Raw genomic sequence first — 23,711 nt, 5'->3', positions numbered from 1 at the left:
TACATAAGAGTTTTGGAGCAAATCATAGGCTGGCTGTTACGTTTGTCCAAAACAATTTGTTTCTACGTGTTCGGCAAGTGAATATATAACTAACTGCTAAACTCACCGCTAATGTTCAACTTTGACGACTGAAATCACAGAATTTATGTTCGACACCATCATTTATTTGACATCATTTACTCTCATTGTAGAAGGTTGGTAATGACAAAAATGTATGTTTTTGGTTGCGGAAATTTTGGTGTCTTTTATTGCGCCAATTTTATGGTATTTACTTTGATTAACAGAAATATTTTCATTGTTCAGTGTTTTTATATATATATACAGATAGATAGAGATATAGATAGATAGAGATAGATAGATAGAGATAGATAGATAGAGATAGATATAGAGATAGATATAGATAGATAGATAGATAGATAGATATAGATAGATATATAGATAGATATATAGAGATAGATATATCTAATTGCTAAAGTGAGTTTAATTAATTGTGACGACAACGTAACCATCTTGTTAATGATAATCATAAAGTCCAACTAAAAATGCATGATATTGTGGAACTGCTTCAGTCGGTTGGTTTCCCCACAGATATCATCTTAGTACATTCCTGGTCCGTGTTCTGGATGTTGTTTATGGACTGAATGGTTGGGGTTATGAGACGCGATCACTGCGTCACGCGTCGTCGCGAGCGAATCTGCTCCAGCGGATCTGTGTTCGGCTCCCAACCTCCCTCTCTGTTTCTCTCAAAGCCGCCATGAAGATCCTTTTATCCGTCTCCTCCCCCACAGCCCCGCAATCCTGGCCGACTCCAAACATGATGAGATTTTCTCTCTCGCAGTCTGCTGAGGCTTGTGTTGAGGTGTTAATGTTTTCAGCCTTTGACGGTAATATATAGCCTCTCAAAATATGTACATTACCGTTTATTTACATGCTGCTGTTCACAACACACATCGATTTTAAGCAGATTTCCAGAAAATCTTGCTGTTAATGTTTTTAATATCTTAATGTTTTCATGCCTGCACGTTCAGCTGAATAGAGTTGGGTGATAATGTCGTTTATATTTTGTGACGATGTTAAATTATAAAAAAACAACTCACTTTTTCATTGTGCATTCCAATTAATCTCAATTAAAAAAAAACAAAAACATAAAGCTAAGACGATAAAATACATTATAGGCACGCTAACATAAACATGACGCTTGAAAATACAGCTGAGCGATAAAATAGCGCTTTTCTGTTTTTACCAAATAACACAAATTTTTTAAACCGAGAATCTGAAACCGATTCCAAGAATAAAATTAAAATTTCAATGTAGCTGAATTTTTCAGAAGTTCCGGTGCTTCAGTAATTCACGTTGCACCAATATTGATCTTCGAACAATGGCGAAATATTAATGAAATTAGAACATTTTACATTTTAAATGTCATAGGCGCTTTCGTAATCGTTTCCGAATTACCGTTTGTTTATTTTCAGAACATTTTTAAATAATTCAAGACCTATTTGTCACGATTCAAGTGAATTTTTTCTTTTTATAGCACTTTTCAGAACGTGAACTCCTCCACAGTCGCTGTATAAACCTACTTAAAATACTGCCAGTGTTTATTTTTTATTTACCAGCACGATCGATATGAACGCGTAATAAATATTTGATCAGTCCAGCTACCTTCCCCCGTGTCGAGGGTCGGTTTTCAGATGTTAAGCAGACACGCGTGTCTTGTGGTCATGTGGCGATCGAAGAATCCTTCCCCTTTGTAACGCGACCAGATTTCCCAGAACCCTTTGCATTGATCAGCGTTGCCGCATTTATTCCTGATTTGGCGACAAATGATCCATTCATGTCTTTTCCTGTTCGCTTCAGGACCTCAAACTATAAATGTTGCGATCGTTTCTCTACGATCCTCGTCACCCCGTATCTTCTGCCCTCCGCCTCAGACCTTCCCGGGGAATCTGAAGCAGGTTTAGCGTGGGATCAGACGTGTGAGTGATGCCCTCTCGGTCATTGTTATGAGCTCCTGGCACATTCCCCCGTGAGGGAAGACAATTATACGCTTCCTCCGAGCTGGGTCACGCAGAGGCAAGGGTGGAGGCTACTGAACAAAGCCTGCTGGGAGCTTGTTGGTTGAACACAGGAATCTTCCTGTTTGTGCGTGTCGTCTCCGAAGGGATGGCTGCAGTAGATCCAGAGGACAGCTGGCCGGCTGGTGGGAACCTCTTTGGCCGAGTCGCCCTTCAGGACTCTGCGTGCGGGGTTACCGAAGCGCTCTGGCGTTTTGAAGAAGCGTCTCTATTGTTGTTGTGTGTGACCGGCTGACGTTCCGGTGTATGAAAATGTAAAATTATTCTAAAACGCTTAAAGTATTGTCCCATAGGGCTGGGTTGAAGAATGCGGCAAATGCAAAATGCCGTTGTTGTTAATAAGTGGCTAGCATTCCAGCGTTCGAAATATCTTTTAAATGATACACCAAGGGAAGATTTGTGTCGAAAACACGATAGAAATCTTTAGATTTTGGAACATGCATTCAGGTTTTTTTTTTACAATAGTGTATCTTTTTAGAATAGTCCATCAAAATGATAAAATAAACTATTATTACTTTTATTTTCCTAATTAGAAGCTGTTTTTGTGTTTGATGTTTGGGTTGTGCGCCAATTTACCGTGTCTTTTTAAAATTACATTCGAATTTCTCCTTTTGAATTGATGTCCCAAACCAGATGCAGAATTAAATAAAGGCTTTTAAATGTAATTTGTGTCTAAAGTAAGTTTGTTCTGAAAAAGTTTCACTTTTCACTTTAAAAAAACGTTTTCGCTTTTTTACTGTATTTTACAAAAGTGTCATTTTTACCTGGAAAAAGAAACCTAAACTTAAATGTGTTTTAAGCCAAAACTTAAGCAGGCTAAAATTTCCAGATAGTAATTGTACTGTATTTTATAGAATTAATTTGTAAATTTTTTTCTTTAAAAATTGGACGCCTAGAAGTTTCAGATAGTGGTTTTTATTTGACAGGTTTTTACAAAACTGTAATCTTATCTAGCAAAGCAAAGTTTTTCTTTAAAAACAAAATATCATTTGTTGGAAAGTATTAAAGTGGACAATTTAAGAAGCTGTACGTTTCAGAAAGGGCGGTATTTTTACTGGATCTCAAGAAATTTTACAGAACCATTTTTTATATTTAGAAATGCAAAGTCCGTCTTGGAAAAAGAGTTTGTTTGATAGTTTTAAGAAATTTAAAAAGACTCCTATGAAATCGGTGTTAAAATAAAACTTCATCACCAAGAGGGAATTTCTTTGCAGTAAAATCAGTATCTTCTTGTCATTCCCTGGCAAAAGGGAAATGTTCTAGAAGCAGTGTAAAAGATGGTTTTACGGTATGAAATGTATTTTGTACACGTCTTGGTGATTTGTCAGTGCGGGTCTTTCGCAGTGGATGTGTCGTCTGCTGTGGGTTTGTCAGAGGATCTCGACAGAGCAGCTCTCTTTGTAGTGTCTTGATAGAACACAAACAGATGAGAAACTCCAGCGCTGGCAGCAGAAGGTCGGAGACGTTCTTGCCGGGAGCAAGATAATGAACAGCAGTCCTCCTTGAGAGACGTTTCGAAAAAGACGTTCCTTAAATTCACTTTTGTTGAGGCTTTGATGACATCTAACAGCTCAGTACCGCTAACCCTGCTTTTCCTTTCGCCGTATTTCTCAGATGCCGTGCCGTATTTTTGCTAGAATGGACAGGAAGTAAAGGACGGTGTTTTTTCTCCGGCGTGACCCTGACTCGCTCTGATTAGTTCTAGCTCGCCTTTTATCAACAGCGAGAGTAGAAGCGAATAAATGATATCATTATCAGTTGTGAAAGTTGCTTTTGACGGGAAGCTTGTTTTGAGAGCGTAATCTCAGCTGCGGCTCTGACCGACCGTGTCCGGATTGGCGTGTCCATCTTGGTTACGCGTGACCGGCCCGTATATTGGCTCGAATGTAAACCAGTCTTGGTTGTGGAATTATTTCTGAAATGCCAGTCAGGCTCATTCTAGAAAAAAGGCTCTGACGGACTTCGTTTTGCATTTCTAGCATGAAGACTAAAGGTTCTTTTGATTGGTTACAACAGCTTTGGCTTCAGGTCCAAGTATGCCAACGTTTTTCTTTATTTAATCAGTTTCATACATTTTTTTACTTTACTTCAGCAAGCAACGCGATTCTGGAAGATGAAGTTTGAATGTTTGTGGCTGATAGTAGTGCTTCCTGTTTTCTCACTTTCAGTTCTTGGAAAGTGCATCTGCAGCTTGTACAGTGTTGTTATTACTGTTGTGCAAAAGCTAGTTGGCTCAAAATGAGATTTATTACTCGTTCTCAATTTGCTAATATGACATAATACTTGGAGAAAGCGGCGTGGACCAATTCTATTATGTTTTACGGTGTTTTCTTGTCCATATAGATGGTTGAATGAGCTGTCGGTATACGAAAATAAAGCTTAGGTTGTATCTTGTTTTCCACAGCATAATAACATACGGTTTTGAGAGCGCTCGAGAAGTTTGTTTGAGTAAAATATGCATGGTTTTGATCATTTTACTAACCCTTGGTAGATGGAGCTCTCATAGATGATTCATTCCCTCGCCTGGATGGATCGTAGGAAAGTCGTGTTTTTTTTTTCTGGTGCCATTTTTATAATATTTCCATGCTGGTGTCAGTGGGATGTTGGTAGACATCCGTCACGTCGCAGCTGCACTCATTGTTTTGTTGGGTTCATTGCCCCCTGTCACCATCCAGCTGGGATTTAGTTTGCCAGCCTTTCACATCTCCTCGTTCGACTGCAGAAAAACAGTTTTCACTCTCCGCGCCAGCCGCTTAATAAACCGTCAGCCAGAATGTCTCTTTTCTTTTGTTCTGCCTGGAGACCTTGGGTGGGCGATTGGCAGAAAGAATTGCACAGTTCGCAAGATTGTGGTGATAACTCTATTTATTACAGTGTGGGCCTCGTGTTACTGCAAAAAAATATCAGAGCTTCGGAATATAAATATATAAACACTGGTAATTGTGGTTGGCGTTAGCATTTATGGAAACCACCATCCCAAACCTGATGGGTGCCCTTGCAACATGTACGTTAATAAAACTGGAGCCGAAGCACTGTAGTGAACATGCGCAATAATCAGCGTCTTCGAAGCATCATTTTAAACACTGAAATGGGAAAACGTGGATTTTTCTTGAAATCTGTTATCGAGTTTGTAGCTGAACCATTTTATTTTTTTGTGTGTAATGTTGTAATTTTGAAAGGATTTATTTAGAAATGCGACTTCACAACGCCGATGGACAATGACCCAAGCTAAATCGTTCTCGGAGAAATCGAGCCAAGTTCATCCCGTTCAAAGTAAAAACATGTCTGTCGTGTGTAACCAGATCAGTTCAGGAGATCTGTTGTTTGATGGGGAAACACTTTCATTGGTTGTGTGAGCGTTTCTTTTGGTGGATGTTGGTGTAAGACATTCCTCAGCGGACCCCTGACTCCTGCTGGGGCCCCACGGCTCCTCAATCGCTCCAAACATGAATGGTAGTTTCACCATAGTGACATGTCCAGCTCATATTTCACCTCCAAATGTTGTGTTATGCTTTTTAGTATTAAGTCTATATTATTCGAATCGTCTTTATTTACAATTAAATAATTAAATTTATGCTCATTTAAAGGGATAGTTCACTCAAATGACTTGCTCTTGTCCAAACTTTCATTAAAAGTTTCAAACAAAATTTCATTACTCTATTAGATTTAAATTTAGTTTCTCTTGACTATGAGAATGTACATAAACATAATGCTAATGTAAAATAATATAACTAAATTTCAAAATAATTACGTTCATGCAAGGTTTATTTCTTTTTAATTGTTGTCAATAAAGTAAAACAATGTGTGTTCTAAGTTAGATTTATCCAAATAATGCCTCAAAATTTGCACAAAATGCATTACATAAGCTTGTTTTGCAGTTTTTTTTATCAAGATTGGAAATCTATATTCATGTTACTTTTCTGTTTTTCCCATTGTTCCAGTCATTTCCACTGAACCGTACAGGAAATGTTCACTTTTTCTTTTCCAACCTTGCGCTTTTTTCCCCCCAAGTGCTCGTTTTAGCCGTGTCATGAATTAAACATGGCCTTGTAAAGGTAACTCTTCTCAGCACCTGCAGCGCTCGGTGTTCGTGCTCCTCAGAACTCACTTTTTGGAGGTTCCCCTGTGTTTTGGGAGAGTGTTTATTTTTGAAGACGTGACAAGAGAAGTTTGGAACGGGCTCAGCTCATGATCTGCAGAATCTGTGTTTGGAGGGGTTGAAATTGCTTGGGGGAACCTTGGCTTCAGTTGTAGCATGTGTTCGTCATAAATTTATTGGCTTGGACAAACACAATTGAACACACAGCTGCCGCCCATATTGTGGCTTTGCACAGGCGCTTTATGGAAGCAAATTTGTTGAGCAGGAGCTGAAGGTGTTTAAAAAGAGTCCCTTTTTCTAGTAGCATGATTTTTTTTTTTTAACCACGCAAAGACGCACTGCAAGCTATTTTCAAGGAGGAGGTCTCCTTAGCTCAAATGCCCATCGTATGCCATGCACGACACGTCTGCGGCTGTATTTCAGAACCCGAACATGCGTGACTCTGAAAAGCCTGCATAAATAACACATTCTCCTAATCAAAACAGATGGCAGTCTGTTGTGGTTTTGGTTTTGTGCTGATTTTGTGTGCCTGAGATTCTTCTGGAAACCACATCTGAACCCAACTCCATATCCCAGCCCCCACGCTGGGCGTGACCCACATGGCAAATCCCAATTGCTTCCTTTATAGTAACTGCGAGGCATATGCAAAACTGCATATTTTTGAAATATGCCATGTCAGTGGACTGCTTAAATAACAGCTGGTCTTGTAGAGTTAGACTTTTTCTTGAAAATACAGGTTTTTTTAATCAATGGTTCCTTGAAGAAACATCTAATGAACTACAAAAGGTTCTGTAAGTAGGTTCTTTAGATTATTCAGGTGTTCAAACTTTAAAATTAATATTCCAAAAGTGGACAAATGCCATAAAAGAACCGTTTCCCCAAACGGTTTTGGGTTCCCCAAAGAACATTTCCCTCATTTACCTTATAATCTACTTATTAATCTACTTTTTCCACTCTAAAGAACATAAAGAGTTCAAACGCTTCATAGATGTTAAAGGTTCTACTTGGAACCATCAATTCCAATAATGGACCTTTATTTTTAATAGGGAAGAAGAACCAATCTCAATGAACAGTTGTCAAAAGATAATTTTTTTGTAGTGTAAAAAACGTTGTAATAATCTAAAAAGATCTGAAAATGTAAAAAAAAAAAATGTTCCACGAAGAAAAACCATTGAACTTTCCCATTCCACACAAGTTTTTTTTTTAGTTGTCTTTAAATAATTTAAATAATCTTCAAACTAAGAAAAATTAACTTTTCAATGAAAGACAAAAACGTTCTATTACAAAAAAGGTTCTTTACACACTTAAAAATTTAAGGATGTTTATTGGCATGGATGGTTCCTTGAGGAACCTTTAAAATCCATGGAGTCTTTCCATTGGACCATACCGAAAAACAGGTCTTTAGATTATTAAATTGTTGTTCACCGAAAGAAAACCATGGTTCTTTTAAGAACCGTTTAATGAAAGGTTATTACCCAATAGTTAAATAACTATTAGCCATCTGGGTTGCCAAATAACCCTTCAGTAAAAAGTTCTTAAAAGAACCATGATTTTCTTTGTGTTAATTTGTCACTTTTAGCATTGCTGCAAAAATCTTCTTTGTAATTGGCTTTAAAAGTTGATGAAATTGATTATAAACAACGGTTGTGACTGCTTCTTGAAAATTCTAGAAACTATTGAGTAGCATGCCAAAAAACAGCGCGTTGCATTTCTAAATTTACAGTGTTACAGCACCAATCCACCATTCTCACTCATCTTGGCACGGATATTGGATATTATGGTAAATGACAGTGAGTTTTTACATTGAATGATTCTCTTATTTGGAAATTATTAGTTTACAGCATCTTGACCCTAAAGGCCAGATCTTATTTCAGCTTCGTTTGAGTAATTAATTGATTGTGTTTTCAGAAAACAAAGAGTGATTGGAAAGATTGAGTCAGACGAGGCTTGCGTTTGTGCGGCCTGTCTGCTCAAGTCTTCTCCTGCAGCGTTTGGTGTAGATTTCTGTCGACATCGTCTCCAGGCCTCCGACGGTGAACTGTCTTTAATTGCCATCTTGGCAACAAATGGCTTCACTTTGCCGGAGGGTTATTTTGCAGCAATTACCTTTAGTATCAAGCGTGGCACTTTACACCTTCCTCAAATTACTTCAAATTAGGATTTACACGGGACTTCAAATTAGCTTTGCGTTGTCACTTTTTGCACACAATGGAAGATGCAACCATTATTTACGAACACGTTAAACGTGTTGGTATGAACCGCCACCGCGCCGAAGTTGGGACAAGTGTTGTTATTTGATTGGCAACACTTTCCATTCCATAGCCTAATGCTTTCAGCCAGGAATTTCACGAGGAAATGAAGGGCTGAAACGCAAGTGTTCTTAAGACGTGCATTAGTTTGTATCTGAACTATAAATGTGACGCCCGCAGTACACACTTGGCAGGCGGACTTTACCAATGGAGGCCTCTCTGGCATGAAGTCATTGTGTCATATGTTTCCAACTTCAACAGACTGTTGTCACGCCCTGATTGCACACTTTAACTTCCCACACGTTTGTGCACTTAGGTTTATGGCAGATGACTTAGTAGTGTATTGTGTTTGACTTCAGAAAGTCCTTTAGTCGTTTTCAGAAGCCCTGCTTTTAATTTTACGGTTGTTGTTGTGGTTTTGATAGAAATACATACATTTAAAAATCTATTACTATCAAATAATTAACTGAAAGAATTTATACAGGCCTAGGTATAGCACGTTTGTTAGAAGTATACAGTCTTTTTATTGCAACCTTGAACATGTGATGAGGTTGCATATACATCAATACATGTTAGAGTAAAAGAAATGCATATATTCAATTGAAAGATTTTATAGTTGCATTTGTTTTCTTCTACTTTATTCTAGCAATATTTTGTTAAAAATAAAAATGTTCTTTTCCAGATACATTTTTAAATTCTAGACTTGTTTTTGTACTTTTTGTAAAGGGTTAACTTTAAGGTGAATTCATTTTTTTTCTCCATTAAACATGAAATATTTTGTAGTCGCCACTGTAGCAGCCGTAGTTTATTTTAATGTTGTCATTGAATGTGTAACGTATTTGGAGACTTCTGGTTGTGTTCTTACGTTTGTTTGTGCTGAAAAGAGCAGCCTCAACATTCGTCAGAGTTTCTCCTTTTGTTTCCACGGGAAGCAAGTCCGGCAGGGTTTGTTCTGACCTGAGGCCGCTGACGAAGTTACCGTGAACTCTTCTTGATTTTGTCTGGGAAGAGAGAGCTGTTGAATTTGCCAGGAAACCACGCTTGTGAATAGTAGCACCGTGATCTCGCTCCCCCCGCAGCCTGTTCAATCCATCTGGGAGCTTGTCAGCCTCCTCAGCCGGGTACTCCGTGTGCCCTGCGAGCAGCATTTCTGTCCTCTCTGTGAACAGGCTGGAAATTATCTGCGACATGAAGGCTGTAAAAACCCTCCAAAGGTACTGCGGGACTTGTCATTCGAGGTGCCAAATCAGGTACCTGTTCACGCAGGCTTTTGGAGTTTGGAGTGAAGCATCTCTCCTGCTTTATTGGTGCACAGGGAAATCGCGAGGCCAAAGAGGTTTCATTTTTACACACAAGGGCGCCATCGAAGCTTCGCTGCCTGACAAAAAACGGCTTCTGATTGGACAACCGTCCAAGCGAAAGGTCTGTTGCAGGGGATAATCGAGGACCTGGCAGACGTCCGAACTCAAACGGGCGGCTCGGGGGCAATGCAGAACGGTACACCGCGTACGGCCACAAACCGAATCCCGCTGCGTTCCAGACTGGATGCTGCTCCTGACATTTCCCTGAGATGGAGTCTGGCTGACCCCGCAGGACGCTTGATTCCCGTCACCTGAAGCTTCCTGCACTTTTCTATTTCAGTCAGCAGTTCAAGCACACAATCCAATTACACGGTGGAACCTCGGTGTGATAGCTAGCGCGGAACGAGAGCCCGGCCCCGCAGGCAGACTCTTAGAAATAGCTCGTTAAGAAGCCCCCTTTCCTGCCCCTGTAATTGAGTATTTGGCTTGGCTGTGTTTGGCAGAGCTAGCAAATGTTTATGGGTTGAGGTGGTGCTTAACTTCTCTAACATCTGGTGGCTTGTCATAAAGGCATTAACTGCTACGTACATCTTTGTTGTGATTAGTGTTATGATTATGCAGCAGATCTGAGCTTGAACATATTTGCGGTGTTTCATAGGCTGTATTAAAAAGTTTGGTGTTTGTAAAGAACTTTTAACTTTATGAACTTTATTTAAATGTAACCATTTATATATGGTTGTATGTGTATATGAAATGGTTATATGAAACCATTTAAGTAAGATTATTTAAAGCAAGTGAGAGAGTATCAAGTAGACATTACAAATTGTAGGCTAGTTGTAAAAAGAAATATTTTATTGGATTCTGCATAAAATGTATCGCGCACAAACATTTAGGCTTTAATGAACGGCCTAACTATGGAATATAAAAGTTGATCATATGTGAAACATCAATTTTTTTGCCGAAAGTCTTAAAATGGCCTAGTCACCAAAAGTCTTCAAAATATCATCTTTTATTTTCTACAAAAGCAAGGTTTGAAATGACATGAGGGTGAGTAAATTGACACGATATAATTTTTTTTTTTTTTACCATCCTTAATTTTTGTTAATTATTTTTTTATAAAAAAAGGAAATAGGCTCGTTCTCCAACTCCCCCAGAGTTAATAAGTTGAGTTTTATCATTTTGGAATCTATTCAGCCGATCTCTGGGTTTGGCGATAGCACATTTAGCATAGCATACAACTTTGAATCCAATTAGACCAGTAGCATTGCTTTCAAAAATTACCTGTTTAGATATTTTTCCTATTTAAAACTTGACTATTCATCAAAAAGCTGATTCATTCAGGAATAATGTCAACGGCTCTCCTTATGAGTGGTCCTCTGAATTGTTGGTTCACACGATTCATTCAGAAACTAAACACCATTGTGTTGCTAAATTGTGCTATGGCTTTAAAGTGTATCAAGACTTGTATGGCTTAATATAGCTTAAATTATGTCTCTTACTGAAATATGTAGAAGAAAACCCATTGAATGGTTTGTTAGAAAAAAAAAATTGCATATTTCAGATTGTGGGGGCGGCATTATTCTGATGACGTAAAGTGCTTGCATTTGGTGAGCTAGACAACTCAAAATACAAATTATATTATAATTTGATGACCGCAGCTAATGAAAGAGCTTATAGGACATAATGGATATAAGCATAGGCTTAAACCACATGGCGTACCAGTTTTTTCCCCACAAGAAGTCTAAATGGAAATCAATGGAAATGTGCGATAAGAAAGGATAATAATAAGCGTGGGTGTGTTCACATTCTAACAGGATGGCATAGAATTTCTTGTCTCAGCCGTTTGTAAGCTCTTACCGAAAGCTGTGGTCTACTAAAAGAGTCACAGGCTTCAGAGCTAAAGTGGAGATAACAAAGAAACAGGTCTTTAGGAAGTTTTATTCGTCTACAGACATCTTCCCATTATTATGTCCGACTCTTATCACTAGGAAAGCAGCCAGGAAAGGCATACGTTATTTTTCTTGTTGCTCTTCAACAGAAAATTGCAACCAAAAACAAAAAAACCCAAATCTTAAGCAGCACTCATGTGATATTGCTCTCACTGCTGGTTTGTTGTTACTTATCGTGTGATATAAATATGAGACATACTCGTAAAGGGGACAGTTTTGCACTAGTATCTTGAATTTTAGAGCACAACTGCATTTAATAGCAAAATCTTTATATCCTAAATATCTTGTCAAATATCTTATCTTGCCTTTTTATTGTCATAAAGTGGATAAAAATGGATAAATATCCACCAAATAATGTTGCTGTTTGGTTAATGATCAATAAGTGTTTGGTTAATTAATGCATGCTGGTCACACTTTTTCTTTTCTTTCTGCAGTTCAGTGTTCGGGCAAGGCTCGTGTGCGTTAACCACAGATTATCCCTGATTAATATGTTGCAGGCCACTGCTTTGTGTTTGAGAGTGCGTCCAGCGCGCTAGAGGCCGAAACGGCTCACTTATGCTAGCGTTAAGGGCAGTGCAGTAGGTCAAGTGCAGATAGGATTTCACCCTCTTTACTGTGTGGTTAAACGGGGCAACCCAACTCCTCCAGACCGGCCCGGGACAGCTGTTCTCTTCTGTTCTGGGTTGGATCAAATGCTCCCTTCGTGGCTGCTAACATGGCTGCTGGAGATGGCCTCTGTTTGAATTGGCTAATGTCGGTGTTGGCAGAGCGAAATCGCCGGCGAGCCGAGAACCTACCGCTTGGGCCTAATAAGAGCTGAGAGAAAGGGCCGACGTCTCAGAGATAAAATCCTAAACTTGTCTACTTGCAGATCTTGAAAGAAAAAGACAAGAAGGCAAGGGAGAATTCCAAGAGGGGAAGATGAAAACACGAACGGCAGTGCTTTCATCTGATGCAGTATGTAATCTAACCGCGGGAAGTGCTTCCCTCCCTTTCACCGAGCCCGGGCTCTTCAGAAAGAGCTGTGATTTAGTCTGACGGAGAGCCTGTCAGTTCCAGCAGCCTTTGAAACCGTTTTTTTATTTTTTTTTATTAGAGAATCTCAATTACTCAATCGCCGAGAGGGAATTAAAACTCTGGCACCGAAGGCACAAGCGCTTTTCAATCAGGTCAGGGGGTTCTCTTGAGTAATTTTGCATTTCATCTTTGTTGTCTTGTTGTGCTTGTTTTTCTTCATCCCTGATTGTATTCCTTCTTTTATCTGTTTCTCCTCATCGAACAGGGGCGAGACAGGTATCGATCCTCGACCCTGTCATCTCTGCGAGGCGTTTGCACGAGTACCCGTTTGAGTTTCAGCTCACGTTTTTCCATCAAGCCGAGGCGTCCGCAGTGGATGCCTGTGTTAATTAGGCCCGTGTCGTGTCGGGTGGGGTTGGGAGCGTGAAAAGGCAGCTCGCCTCCCTCGAGCGCTCCCGCTGCTTCCTGGCATGTGGCAGAGAAAGCTAAATTAGTTTAGCGCCGTTATTTACGGCCCCTGGAAGGGCATCGGTACCTGAGTGTGGGGGTAATGAAAAGGACAACCTGTTCTGGAGCCGCTGGAACATGGTGCTTTTAGTTCTTGCTTTACCTTTAGCGATACTTGCCAAAGACGAGGAGAAGCGTAACTTAATTTTGCTTCTCAATAAACAGTTTTTCTACAGGCATATTGATTGGTTATCCATCAAACAACATCAAAAACAAAACTCGAGCATGTGTGGCACGTCCTTGTCTGGCTCAAATCAAAAGCTTTGTCTTTTGGCTTTCGGTGTTTGAATAAGGGAATAGACAAAAGGTTTCTTTTTACTCCCTTTTATAGCTATAGTGCCGAGCACAGTTTCGTCATTCGGTTCCTAATTAGGTTGTGTGTGTGAGAACTGTGACAGTGAGTTGCATCATCAGCCGTGTTGGGATATGAATGAGTTTTGTAAAGCTTTGGCTTTTCACTTTTATTGGCAACGTCAAAAACCTGGGGCGAGTTACACCAGTGGAGTGGCTCACCGGTGCGCATGTTTTAACTAGTAACCTTTTGTACGATTTAACTGCAAGAAATAGATTTCAGCTTTTTTGTTATTCCAGGTTTCTGTTTTCAGGTCTATCTTAAGATGAAACACTCCTGATGCTGGCCGAAAAAACACTGTCCGTTTTAAGACTTGCGTCGTTGGACGAGTCATAAGCTGGCTGACTTTAACAAGTAGATAAACATTTTGTTCAAGTCTTTATGAAGCAACCACTGAGCAACTTTTAGTTCACTCTAAACCTCACTCTAAACTCGAATGGTAGAAAATATCTAGTCTCTTTTATCTTTAATGACGTTAAATGTCTTTATGGCAGACATTTTTGAAATTCTGATATCAGGGTATCTCGAAACTTCTCGAAATTTCCCAAACGATTTCACTCCACTGGTAAAAAAAAAAACTAAGTCCTGCCTAAAACACACAAAAGTACAGCACGCTGTCAAAATTAACATCATGGTTCTGACATGGTTCTTCGCCAAATGCTCCTATGGCAGCTCAGAAATTCTTCAAAATAACATTGTGGCATGTCGTTGTCTTTATCACCTTCAAATATGGCATCTTTCAAAGTTTTACTTTGAAAGCGTGTGGAAAAACACACAGAACTGATGAATGACCTATTCCTCAAAAAATTTGCTCCATTAGTTAGAAAAACAAAGTCCCGCCCAAAACTGGCATCACCGGTTAAATCTGAGGCTGATGTGTCAGGACGCTCAAAAGAGCAGAGCAAGGTGGACGCCAAACAATCAAGTAGCGACTTCTAGCTAGCTACTTTAAAACTCAAGTAGAAAAAATGCCAAATATCAGCATGGTCCGTATATAGAACTGCCAATTTAAACACGCTACTGTAACAGCATTTTTACCTCATTAAAGGTAGGGATTACTTTTTAATGAGGTAAAAATGCTGTTACAGTAGTTTAAATAATTTAACAATGATATTGTTTTATGGCATTTCATTGTTGTTTGTATTAAAGTGGCATCTTGTGAAGTTCTACTCTCAAAGCTCTTGGAAGTGCCCAGAAAAGCAGGGGACTGATGAATGACTGTGATAGTGGAAGTCCGTCTTATCTTGGGTTCCAACGGCAGACGTTTGGAAAGCTTCCTGCAGGACACACTCCATGTTCCCTGGTGGACTGACGGATTACAGCAAACCACTGATTAGTGTCCTCTCATTCAACCATCTGTCTCCTCGGCTATTTAAGATGCAGCTCAAAGCCGAACTCATCCTTTTCAACTTAAGTAGCGCTTAGTTTTATTAGACAACCGCCAAACTGCAGTAGTACAGTTAAACCAGTTTATGGTTTCATACAGTTTTTTTGTGTGACATCTTTCGAGTATCATGGGCCATGACTTTGACCTTTAATCTTTGTCTGTTTTATTTCCGTTTCACACTAAATGTAGAATGATTTCTTAAGATCTTCTTAAGATTCTCTAATGAAAAACAGATTTGAACCATCTTTCGTATTAAAAATGTTTCACTTTCTATTTAAAGGTCCCAAAGATCAGTGACATTCATGCCCATGGAAAGTGATTATAGTGATAAGTAGTGAGTAATTTGTTAAACTGAATTTTAACAAACATCTGATGTGTACCACACATTTGACTTTTTGCAGCATCATGTGTGCATATTTGTTTTTTTGTATTGATTTAAGGATCAGGTTCTTGGTCTAACTGGGGTTAACATCTGACCTTTAAATGTTTTAAATATTTCTCTGCAATATTCTGACGCTGTGGTTAACCTTTCTGTATACAGTAAGTCTACAGACTAAGTAGTTAAGTTGTCATCCAGCAACTTTGATTGACTAATGAGTTTCTTATCTTTATTTTCTTTCATTTCTCTTCAAACGGAGATGCTGAATAGTTTGCATAATGAGAGCATGAGATGCTTTGTCTTGCAAAAGTAGCTGTAAATGCACTGTCAAAATGCTAAAATCATGATTTAGATTTTTCAGATGTAATTTCAGTGTATTGCATTGCATTCAATATGGATTGATGTTGTAATGAGCTTAGAAACTGATTTTAAAGACCCCAGCGTTATGATTTAATCGGCTGTGAAATGTCTGGCCAATTTAAGGCAAAACAGTGCCCTGCAGAAATCTCTTGATTGGCATAGGAACTTTGACAGGTGGACAACAATCTAATTACAGTACTGCCTTAAAAACAACCAGCCATTCAGACAACCCACAACTAGATGGTTTTGTGGTTGTCTGATATGTTGTCTGATAAAAATATGTGGTTTAGCACATCCTTAATATCATTTATGTTGACTTATGTTAGAAATTAATAGCAATGCTGTTTAGTGTCAAAGCGAGTGGCCCGTTTGAGTAATTATGATTGCTGCAGTCATTCGTTGAGCTTTAATGTCAGTCTGTCAAGTGGTTCCATGTGCGTTGTGATGCAACGTCTGTTTTCTGGCTTTGAACTGATGGTGTCCATGATTCAGCTGTATTTGTTTTGCCCTGAGTCATCTAGAATGATTCTTCCAGTCTAAAAAGATTACTCGGCATGTATTTGTAATTCATGTGCAGCTTGCAAAACCTTTTTGTATATACGGCCTTCACGGGTCTGATATTATTGAAACGTTCACTTTGAGAACTGAAAATTAAAGTCAGCATTTCTAAACCTGTTTTCTAAGAGCAGTGCATTTGTCAGATGGTCTTAAAGCATTGTACTTTACTACATTTGCTCATTTCTTACACATTTTCTTCTTGTTTTTACCCCTCCAGGGCAACAATGTGGGTTACTGGGAAGGGGAAACCAACAGGACCCTGAGGCTTGTGTAAATGTACTTCCCGACCGCCTCAGACGTCTGAGAAGGTCAGACCTCCCTGTGGCACGCTTGGGCCGCTGGCACTAAGATGTCCCTCAGTAGTGGCACTGCAGGCGGGAAAGGTGTGGACTCGAATGCGGTGGACACTTACGACAGCGGGGATGAGTGGGATATTGGTGTAGGCAACCTGATCATTGACCTCGACGCCGACTTGGAAAAAGACAAGCTTGAGATGTCTGGCACTAAAGACGGGGACGGAATGGCTGCTGCCTCGAGCGCCGTAGCGGCATTGCCGGACAACATCAAGTTCATTAACCCGGTGCCTCCTCCGCCGATCAAGGACAGCAAATCCAAAGCTAAGCGTAGCAAGAATTCTAAGGACAGTAGCAAGTCCTCGACCCCTGATGGGGCCAAAAAGGACGCCCAGGGACGGACCCAAAACGAGGGCACTGGGCCAACCGTGGGAAGTGGTTCCGCAGCTTTACCTTCCGGGAAAGGTTCTGATAAAAGTAACAAAACTTCCCGTAATGTTCCAAGTGGAAAAAAGGACAAGGAGGGTACTGGGAAAAGCAAGAAGGAGAAAAACGAAGGGGTACAAGCTGGGAACATGCCCTCAGAAAAGGACTCATCGGCACAGGTTATGCCTTTAGGCCAGGCACGCAATACCCCGTTTGAGGGGACGCAAAATTCGGACCTTGTTGGTGCTGAGCAACTAGGGAATATCACCCTTGATACCACTGGAATAGTCACACCTTTGGCTATCAAGAGCGAACCAGAAGAAGTGGAAAGTAATGACTGCAGGACCATGAAGAAAGTGAAAAGTGAAAAGGTGAGTCCACTGGTGTTTTCTTTGCAATCGAAACGAGTATTGCATTGTCTGCATTGTCTGGTGTTCAGTTGGGTTTTAAGTTTCTATTTGTGTAAGAATCTGGTTGAGTTTTATAAACGGTGATCATATAATGTCAGCAGAAGCTGGAAGCTAATGCTGTTCTAACTGTTCGATGTGAACCTGTGACTTAGAAGCACCTGACACATCCTGGTGTGCCGATTTCCTGGCTGCATTTCCTTTGGCACTAGTCCATTTTAAAGAGCGGAAAACAGGGCATGCTTAGTTTAGTGGTCTCAATATCCATTTAGAAATGCATATAGCTTTGCCAAAAGAGATTTACTGCAGGACCGAGGCCAGATGTCCAGTGATACAAGACGATCGGCTTCCAGAATTTTGTGTACATCAATCTTACTTCTTATATCAATAAGGGAATTGTGTATAAGAAACAGCTGTAACGGTAAAGATAATTTTACAAGTTGTTGTTAACCAGAAAACTAGCTATCTTGCCAACTGGTTAAGCCTTAGTCTGTTGTTACGTAGCTTGTGTTTATTGTGAAATATCTTATATTTGCATGCAGTTTTTCTGTCTGATTGAAGCTCTTGTTGCTCAATCTTGTTTGAGTTTTTGGCTGATTGTAGGGGTTTTCTCAATTATTCATTGCACTCAATTATCTGCCTACTAGTTCCTAAGGAGTTTTGGCAGCTGGTCTAATTTCTAGCTTGATCTCTCATGTTAAAACAAGAATCCATGCCTCGACAGATTGTTCTTAGAAGAATGTAGACTTCAACATATTCCCTACAGGAATATCCACTAACACATGTTTTCCTGTGAGATGCAAAGATCAGCGAAGACTAATGTATTAGTAGTGTTTGAAGCCGTAAAATTCTGAGAACTTATTATATTGCACTGCCTTTAGTTGAACATTGACTGAGCTGGGCTTCTGTATTACAAACAGAGAGGATAAACCAGCATATCTGCTAACAACAGATCTGTGAAATTCTTCGCTAGTGACTCAGTCAGTAGTTGTTCATACTCACAGCATTGTGTTCCCTACATAGTGGGCCTCCGGGGAGCCATTGAAATGTAACACTTGGACCCCTTGCTTACTTTCAATTGTGACAGGCAGCCAAATATAGGCTACTGGAAAGAGCAACAAGGAGTTTTCTTTAGACAGAACTGATGGTGATCTCTCTGTAATGTCTTTGAAAAAGATTTTTGGGTTACTATGGCTTGCAGTTGATTGTTTTAAAACCATTTGACCTCGTTTTTGTGTGTTTTGAAATGAATTTTAGCATTGCTTTTTTTGTTCCAAATATGTGTGTAAACAACAGTTCTGTCTACACTGTAAAAAAAACAATCCGCAAACAGCAGCTGTGGTTGCAGGAATTCAACCGTAAAAAAACGGTAGCAACACATGTTTGGCGGATTTACTTTGCATTTACAAATGTAAATACCATAGTTTCTTTAATATAATGTTAATATACCAACCTATTAAATTACTGAAGTATTTTGTACCTTTGAAGTGCACTGATAACCACCAAATGCGAGTCATAATGAGAGAGTCACATGATGAACCAAAGCCCATCACAAGCAGCTTTTAAATATGAACACTTATAGAAGGTGCTCAGTGTTGTTCACACAAACACTAAACACCATCATGGTGAAATTAAACTGCAATTCAAGCTTTGGATAACAATTACATTCCCATGGACTCATTGAATGCACATCTAGAATGCAATGCAAGTAGCTGTTTTGGATAAGTGTCAGGCAAGTTCATAGTAGTTAACTGCATTCGTTAAACATCAATGTTTACATCAACTTGCATTGTGTTCCTGTCGCTCGAATGCAGGTGGCTTTTTTAGGTAGTTCATATTAGTAAGTTTCATAGTGATCATTAAGCATTGATATTTGCATACTTGCAATTCTGGACTTGTTAAGTTGAAATTTTTTGATGTAGCCCCGAGGGTTGCTTTCCTGCTTAGTTCTGTTCTGGTGGTTAGAACAGCCATTCTGAGCTTTGTCCCTGCTGTTAACGCAGTAGCGCTGCTCGACCAATGTCCCCCATTCATGACTTCCTCTGACTGCTGCTATTGTCTTCTGGTACATTCCTTAAACAAGCACAGGGGGTTCGCTCGGGGCCTCAGGGGGAGGGACGACATCAGCTCAAACAAAACACAGAGTACCTCTTCCTCTTTCCTCTTAATGACCAGACCTCGAGGTGTGAGGAGGGGATGCTATCGAGTGTCAGGGAGGGGGACCAGATCAGCTTTTCAACCATCTCTAAAGTGGTTTTGTGTTTCCACATCCCGTGGTGCTGGCGGGGCACCGTGGGCTTGGGCCGTGGAATGGAAGGCAAGGCTGGTTTTCCCACCTCGCGAGGCCGTGCAGGAATGCAGGAGCGATGGTACCTGCTGAGTGCCCCTGCTAGACTAGCATATCCACTAACACTGCCACACAGTCGTTATCACCCTGAGAATAACACGGGCTAATTTAACCCCTCACTGCAGTCATTTGATGAGGGGAAGCAACCTGCTTTAACAAGCCGTTTCTAGTTGTGAACTGGACTGCATAAGTGACAGTACACCAAACAGAATCACACTTTAGTCATGCTAGATTATGATTTGTTGTATTTTAACATTGAGATTTAGTTTGGATTGTGCAACGCGCCATGTGGCTTATAGTTCTGTTTTGAAGACTTTTATATAAGTGTCAGAGTGTACCAATTATTTTGAGTAATGTTGCACAATATATCAGTGCTAAATTGGATATCGCCTCTAACTATTCCCAATTGAATGTATTTTTCATAAAAAATTATATCACAATTAATATCAATTTAATTAATTCAGTACAAAATGCGTTTTAAATTTTATATTGCGTAATGTTCTAATGCCTAAAATAACTTGTATCTTTTAAAATGAATGTTTAGTTAAGTGTATTTAATTGTTCAGTTTTAAGTGTAGTTTTTTTGTAGTTGTACAAAATACTACTGAAATAAATTTTTTTAACAATTGTTTATTTGCTATAATATAATTGTTGACTCATCATGCTAGCCAGGATATCAGTATTGGTATCAGTATTCAGTATTTTTTTTTGTAAAAATATTTTTATTTTTTGTCATTCCTAGTCGTTATCATCTTACAAGTTGTCATGCTCTTTTTTTTGTTCCCTCTCTTAATGAATATCCAGTTTCATTCAGAAGCAGCTCACGTTACAGCCATTAAATGAGTTGTGAATGCCGTTTCACATCGAGCATGTTGTAAATAACATGTGTCTGCTGTTGACACTCGAACCATTTGCTCGTCTGCATCCCATGCCGTCATTCGTTATAGCCGCGTTGATTCAGCAAGTCTGCATTCTCACCCTAAATATAGAGGCCTTCGCTACGAGTCGGTGGAAGTTGCTCTCAGCCCGCGCGACGCGCTACGACTTCGCCCCAGCAGCGAGATCGGAGCTCGCGCTCGTAACTCTGACTGACGTGAGTTGCTAAGTTTATTGCTCCATCGGATGGTGATCCAGGAAATCCTTTCAGGGGTTTTCGTCGGGTGCGCGAATGTTTAATATTGGGATCGTTGCTGCCCATAAACTGCGTTTTCCAACATCTGGATCTCCGCTCGAGTCGAAAACAGGCCGGCCGTGGGTTCACACCCGTTGTTATTGGCTCAGACGGGGAATTAGCTGCCGTTGTAGACTGCAGCTCAGTGGATTTGTTAGACGGCCAGCGCATAAACCATCTCAAGATAATCCAGATTTAAAGATCTGGGTGTGATGCAACCCTTTTGTCTGCACATGATGGTATCGCCGCCTCAGAAAAGCCACCTGGAAATGGAGTTTTTTGCCTCGTACTGTTTTCGTTTGCTTCGGTGTTAACTTGATGTCAATGTGGTTTTTGTATAGCTAACTACCAGTCAGACTTGTAATCTAGTTAAAGCGCACAATTCCATCACGCCACCGTTTTTTTTGCCACTCGATGGATTAGTTGTGCTTGTAATTAATTAAAGCTTTTAACTTTGGGTATGTTGTAAAACCGTACAAGCGTTTCTCTGATTGTTTGCTTTGAGTATTGTTGCTCTAAAGGTGACTTTTTTTTTTTTTTTTAGTCCCGTCCCTCGGGGTCTTAAGCGTTCACGAGTGCACATTGGTAATCCCCGGAGACGCATTAAGCTTTTCTTCGAGCTCTTCTTGGCAGCTGTTTTTGTTTCCTAGAACCTTATCAAAACACACCAGCTTTGGCGTAAACGCCCGATGCGTTGTGATTAGCGTGACGTGCCGCGTACTTATTTTAAACCTCGTCGACACGGTAACAGCGCGTGGTATTTCGGTACCGATCTGTCAACCCACACGCTCTGGCACGCCGCGCTCCATTTTCAGGGATGCTGACAGGAACACAGATTGATTTATAGTGTCTCTTTCTTTCCCTGTCAGAGGGTTGATCTTGTGCTAGTAAATACCCAGGTTATTTTTTCCCTCTTAACACCTCTTAAGGTTTCATTATTTGGTGGATACGTGTTCCCCGAGGCGATCTCCGTATTGCTGCTTCGTAGTTTTGCCGTAATCCTGGCTGACATGCCAACAACGGGATTAGGTTTATCGCTATGCGATGGCGTCGAGCCTCTCTTCTCTCTCTCTCTCTCTCTTTTGCAGACTCTCCACGTTGGAGTGTCTTTCTTTGGAAATTTGCGTTGTGCTGCTTGTTTTGCCTGGGCGTAATTGCTACATCCTCACCAATAAATCCAGCGGGAGATAAAGACGGGAAGGTGGGAACCAATGAATCGTGATGGCCTTTCCTCTCTCTGTCTGTTTTACTGCGTTGTGATTCAGCCATTACCTCTGACAGCCAAGTCATCTTTTTCTTTATAATTAAGCGCTGTTTGCTAAGGCAGCCGTCACCGTTACTATTACTCACGCTTAGCGATTTGAACAACATTGATTTCAGTTGAGCGTTAGAGGTGGGGTTTAAGAACTAGTTTTACTCTGAACCAGTTCTGTTTAAGAAATAGTGCTACTGAATGGTTTTCATGACGTATGGGAATATGTTAAACGATTCGTTTTTTTTTTTTTCGCTGACAGACTGGCATTTAATCCAAGATCATTCCAGGCGGCTTCAGTTATCAGTTTTAGTTGTCTTTTAAAGAAATAGTCATTTATTAAATAAGCGTCGCTTTGTTGTGTTTGGAGATCGCTCCTTTAAAATGAAAAACAAAAAAACAAAAATAAACGTTACGTTTCTAATTAAGCTACTCGAGTGATTAATCTCCATTAATTGCATTCAAAATAAATAAAATAATCTTTTTACATACTACTTGTGCGTATTGTGAATTTTTGTGTATATATAGACACACACATACAGCATATAATTTTTATATAGTCATATAAAAATATTTAATGTATAAATGTAACATTTTTCTATGCATGTGTAATTATATACATAATACATATACACACACATTATGTAAACAACTTATTTTGCATGCAATTAAGCATAACAGTATATAATTGTTTTAGTATTTTCATTTTGTTTCAATTAGTTTTAAGAATAATAAGTTAATTCAATCAAATCACATTGGCCTTATTTTATGAATACAGCTATGAACGATTGTGATATGATTTTCATAATAAATCTCTATCATTATCAGATTTTAACTGACTCTTAAACTGATTTCATTACGCAAGATTTTCAGCGTTTTGCAGTAATTAATAGTGGATTTTTATTTACTAAAGTAAAAAAGCGAAGCGTTTTATTACTGATTAATACACAGGTTGCCCTTTCAAGGACTAAAAGGAGCAGAATTGTGAATCGTCTGCTTCTTTGAGACTCCCATCCCACGGAGCACGCCACTGTTATTTAATTTTATGTATTTATATTAACATTTAAATTACACAAACAAACTGACACGTTGCGGTGCACTGAATTTGGTCTCAAGCGATCAAGGCTTTGAATCTTGCTGTGGTGGCGAGGCCTGCGAAAGCCATGAGAGAAATGAGAAACAAAGCCCTTTCATGGCCGCCTCTCCCCTCCCTCCTGTTTTTCTCCATCTTTCTTTCTCTCCCTCCCGTCCTCATGTGCTCGCTCGGTCTCTTAGCGAGTGTGTGTGTGTGTGTGTGTGAGCCGTGGGGGAAGGGAAAGGAAGAGCGGGCGAGGGAGAGCAGCTGTCCTTTGCTGTCAACCAGTGCATTTTCCAATGCGCCTCGCTCCGTGTCTCTGTGCGTGAGGAGAGCGGGGGGGAGGGTAAGATCCGTGCGCTTTTCAGCGCCGAGACGCTTTCAGTTTTCTGTTCTTTGCCGTTGATGGCATTTTTACGTGTGTGTGTGTGTGTGTGTGTGTGTGCACGTTTTTGCATGTGAGATGTTTGAAAAGGGCTCAACTAGATTACGCTTTGCGTGTTTTTT

The 23,711-nt window shown here is 39.9% G+C and overlaps 1 protein-coding gene across 2 annotated transcripts in view; it reads left to right on the top strand.

Annotated features, from left to right (window-relative positions):
* The window catches only part of znf609a (zinc finger protein 609a), an 86,483-nt gene that overhangs the window by 12,506 nt on the left and 50,266 nt on the right, over positions 1–23,711 (top strand). The window contains exon 2 of one of the 2 annotated variants that reach the window (XM_043227681.1): positions 16,451–17,323. In XM_043227681.1, the coding sequence (XP_043083616.1) occupies positions 16,583–17,323 (741 nt within the window). In that variant the 5' untranslated portion in view covers positions 16,451–16,582. Of the gene's footprint in view, positions 1–16,450; positions 17,324–23,277; positions 23,551–23,711 lie in introns of those variants that run through there. The other variant, XM_043227682.1, reaches the window with a different exon arrangement.

The sequence above is a fragment of the Puntigrus tetrazona genome, chromosome 25 (assembly GCF_018831695.1).
Source record: "Puntigrus tetrazona isolate hp1 chromosome 25, ASM1883169v1, whole genome shotgun sequence".
Lineage (NCBI taxonomy): Eukaryota > Metazoa > Chordata > Actinopteri > Cypriniformes > Cyprinidae > Puntigrus > Puntigrus tetrazona.
The sequence above is the reverse complement of the archived record's forward strand: the minus strand, read 5'-3'. Positions and strand labels throughout refer to the sequence as shown.